This window comes from Lucilia sericata, unplaced genomic scaffold, assembly GCF_015586225.1.
Source record: "Lucilia sericata isolate MDLA Ls3-8-SP2 unplaced genomic scaffold, ASM1558622v1 Contig002300F_arrow, whole genome shotgun sequence".
Taxonomy (NCBI): Eukaryota; Metazoa; Arthropoda; class Insecta; order Diptera; family Calliphoridae; genus Lucilia; species Lucilia sericata.
The window spans coordinates 58,183-60,102 of record NW_023996116.1 but is presented as its reverse complement, the minus strand read 5'-3'; the positions used below and the strand labels follow the sequence as shown (position 1 = coordinate 60,102).

The window sequence follows — 1,920 nt, the reverse complement described above, 5'->3', positions numbered from 1 at the left end:
TATAACAGAAAACTAAAAGAAGAAATAGTGAAGATCAAATAACCCGCAATAATTTTTAATATATTTGGGTTAAGGATTGATTTGTATTGCAACAAAAAGAAATTCATACCAAATAAGCATATTTTATTAATTAGTTTTAAATTATTAGTATATACTTCCAAATACATCCACATTATTAAATCATATCAATATACAATTGTTTGTTGTTACTTGTTTGTTTATCGTTTATTAGTCGTTATTTATTGTAAACTTTTCCTTCGGAAATCATGCTTACACACTCTCCAAATTTATCACGACCAAATAATACGACACAACCCAATTTAACTACTAATTCTAACAACACTGATAGTGGAAACATGACTGACCTAAATAATCTCTCTGCTCCTACTAGTCCTCAATCTAATATTGAAATTTATTCTACCACTATTAAACTTCCCCAATTTTGGACAAATTGTCCAGAAGCATGGTTTATACATGCTGAAATGCAATTTACAAATAGAAGGGTAACTAAATATGAATACATTGTTACTTCTCTACCTCAAGATGTGATAGTAACAGTACTTGACGTCTTTCAGAATCCTCCCACAGGTAATCGTTATGACCATTTAAAGAAGATTCTTATTGACAGACATTCTATGATCGAAAATAGAAAATTAGATAAAATCTTGTCTGATTCTGAGATTGGAGATCGAAAGCCGTCTGAATTTTATCGATCTTTAGCTTTACATTCAAATTCAAATTTTAGTCCTGACGTTCTTAAGAAAATATGGTTAAGAAAATTACCAAAGAGTTTAAATGTTGCTTTGACTGGTTCGAATTTGACAGATATTAACGAATTAACACGCTTAGCTGATAATATATGGGAAGTATTACATGGAAATGAGATAGCTAGCGTTAACGACAATACTCCAATACATTCCAATTCTTCTAATCTAGAAAAAGTAGTTGAGAACCTTGTACAAGCTACTACCAATATTTGTAACAGTTTCAATAATCTTTCACTAGATATTGCCTCAATTAGAAATCAGTTAGAGGGACAACAGTACAGATCTTTAAATAGACGTTTTAGTAGAAGCAGGTCTCGTTCTAGATCTACTAATAGAGATTGGGTTTGTAGATTTCACTACAGATACGGAAGTGAAGCAAGAAAGTGTGAACAACCTTGCTCTTATTATAAACAAAAAGAAGATAAAAAAAACTAACTGAGCCCACTATCGAGGCGACAGATAATGGGAGTTTGAATTTATCAACACGTCGCCTTTTTGTTTATGATAAGAATAATAAGATAAAATTTTTAATTGATAGTGGAACAGATATATCTGTCCTTCCATCTTCAAAATTTAAAAGTCATAAGACTACTTCTGACATTGTTCTGACGGCAGCAAATGGTTCAAGCATATCAACATTTGGTAAGAAAATGTTGAATGTAGATTTAGGATTACGTCGCGAGTTTCCGTTTGTTTTTATTGTAGCTAATATTGAAAAACCTATAATCGGTGCGGACTTTTTACACAAATACGGACTTTTAATAGACATAAAAAATAAAACATTAATTGATCGCCTAACTAAATTACACATTAATACTTTGTCACGTTACTGTAAAATTTCTCTACCAAAAGTTTTCGCTGTTGATAATCAGTATACTAATTTACTTAAGCAGTACCCTTCTTTAATATCTGAACCTGATTACACCAAGCCAGTTAAACATTCAACTGTACATAGACTAGTAACTAATGGACCGCTACCTTTCACCAAACCTAGGCGCTTAGATCCAATCAAGTATAAGGTAGCTAAAAGTGAATTTGACTTTCTTGTAAAATCAGGTATTTGCAGACCTTCAAATTCATGTACAGCGTCTGCACTACATCTAGTTCCGAAAAAGGACCCGAATGATTGGCGACCATGCGGTGATTTCAGACG

At 32.1% G+C, this 1,920-nt stretch overlaps 1 protein-coding gene across 1 annotated transcript; it reads left to right on the top strand.

Annotated features, from left to right (window-relative positions):
* Nucleotides 1-266: 266 nt before the first annotated feature.
* LOC119613772 lies at nt 267-1,109 on the top strand (the record flags this gene model as incomplete). Its single annotated transcript, XM_037969810.1, has 1 exon — nt 267-1,109. A coding segment is annotated over exon 1 (843 nt), but the record flags the coding sequence as incomplete, so codon positions are not given.
* Nucleotides 1,110-1,920: the final 811 nt, after the last annotated feature.